Raw genomic sequence first — 1,687 nt, 5'->3', positions numbered from 1 at the left:
GGGGGAAACAGGGACATTGGGAGTGATGGTGTTTGTCTTCCCAAGTAACCGTTACATATGATGGAGCCCTGCCTTCCTGGAGATGGCTGAACACCTGCCTGCTGATGGGACGGAGTGAATGAATTCCTTGTTTTGCTTTGCTTGCGTGCGCAGCTTTTGCTTTACCTATTAAACTGTCTTTATCTCAACCCACGAGTTTTCTCACTTTTACCTCTCCGATTCTCTCCCCCATCCCACTCGGGGGGGAGTGAGCGAGCAGCTGTGTAGGGCTTAGTTGCCAGCTGAGGTTAAACCACAACACCAGCAAATAAGAATGTATCTACCAAGACTGTATTTTACAGTATCTTGAACACTGCTTTTGTAACTGGTCTTGACAGTGTAGTACCTGAATGCCAAAAAAGCTTGCAAAAATCTGTGGTTTCAGCTTTCAGTATTCTCACACTCCCTAATTCGAAACTGAATGAGATGTACACAGAATTGCATATACATATAGCTCAAATTATTGTTATTACAGAAAATGTTACATAGACACAAGAGTTGGGGTACTAACATTTAATAACCTGATGGTGGGCTACTAATGTCAAGTTGACCCCAACAATAGACAGAATTAAAACTTCTTTACTGAGAAGCTCCATACAGTACTTAAGACCAATTATTACGTGTAGCAAGTAAACCAGGTGCTTCACTGTAGTGAGGCAACACCTTCTTGAGTAAAATACAGCTACTACTTAGCATGAAACACAGAAATACAACAGTCCCAAAGGAGAAAGCAGGCACATTTTTTTCCTAATGAGACTACAGAAAAACTTCAGGCAGAATGTAATTCCCCAAGTGAGACTTTATATGAATCATGAGTTAGGACTATCTCCAAATCAAGTTTCTAAAGGTTTTTTTTTAAAGCAAGTTTTTGGGAATCCCACAATTCTCTTGCTCTAAAGTATGCTGGGGAACCCACACAGCACCTTTCCTAATACGATTTTTTTTGGCAGCTTAGATTAGGTAGTATAATAGCCCATGTTTTTCAAGTGTTAGGAAAAAAAACAGAACAGTGCACCTGCCTTACAAATACGGGTACAACTTTCTTTGAAGTCCGAGGTCTGTACAGCTCCCAGCAAACAACGGAATTTTAAGTAAAGACATTTTAAGTAATAATTTGAAACGTTCACACTTTTTACCAGGCAGTTGTGTTACAATACTGAGGGAGTATCACTTACCCATGGTAACGTAAGGCAGTTTGTCAGTTGATCCATGGGGATATATGCTGTAAAGGTGAGGTCCTGTGACATCTACTCCCCCTAAAACCAGGGCAGCACCAATGTAGCCTTGATACCTAGGAGCAATGTTTATATGTGAATCCGAAAGTCCACAATAAAGCTGTGGTTCTTTTTAACACAATGTATGCATTTGAGAATTTTTCCATGACTACACCAGGTACAGCTCTGTAACAGAAAGACTACTTTTACTATCTGTGAACAGTTTAAACTAAGAAATTTACTAAAACACGGTATATTTAAGTGTCAAGCAGAACAAGCAGGCTGGATGAGACATTTGTGCTAACAGGGAGAGAATTCGGATTAGTTTTCAAGCTTTAAATAAGATTTCTGTATTTGCAATTAAGTTTTTATTTAAGACTTCAAAGAAAACGTATTCCTTCATTTTCCCCATGAGATGTTCTTGGCTGCTTTAA

At 39.4% G+C, this 1,687-nt stretch overlaps 1 protein-coding gene across 1 annotated transcript in view; it reads right to left on the bottom strand.

Annotated features, from left to right (window-relative positions):
- The window catches only part of PSMB7 (proteasome subunit beta 7), a 27,973-nt gene that overhangs the window by 24,738 nt on the left and 1,548 nt on the right, over nucleotides 1-1,687 (bottom strand). Inside the window, exon 3 of the mRNA XM_009280575.2 lies at nucleotides 1,215-1,330. Coding sequence (XP_009278850.1) covers nucleotides 1,215-1,330 — 116 coding nt within the window. The remainder of the gene's footprint in view (nucleotides 1-1,214; nucleotides 1,331-1,687) is intronic.

This window comes from Aptenodytes forsteri, unplaced genomic scaffold, assembly GCF_000699145.1.
Source record: "Aptenodytes forsteri isolate BGI_AS27 unplaced genomic scaffold, ASM69914v1 Scaffold68, whole genome shotgun sequence".
Lineage (NCBI taxonomy): Eukaryota > Metazoa > Chordata > Aves > Sphenisciformes > Spheniscidae > Aptenodytes > Aptenodytes forsteri.
The sequence above is the reverse complement of the archived record's forward strand: the minus strand, read 5'-3'. Positions and strand labels throughout refer to the sequence as shown.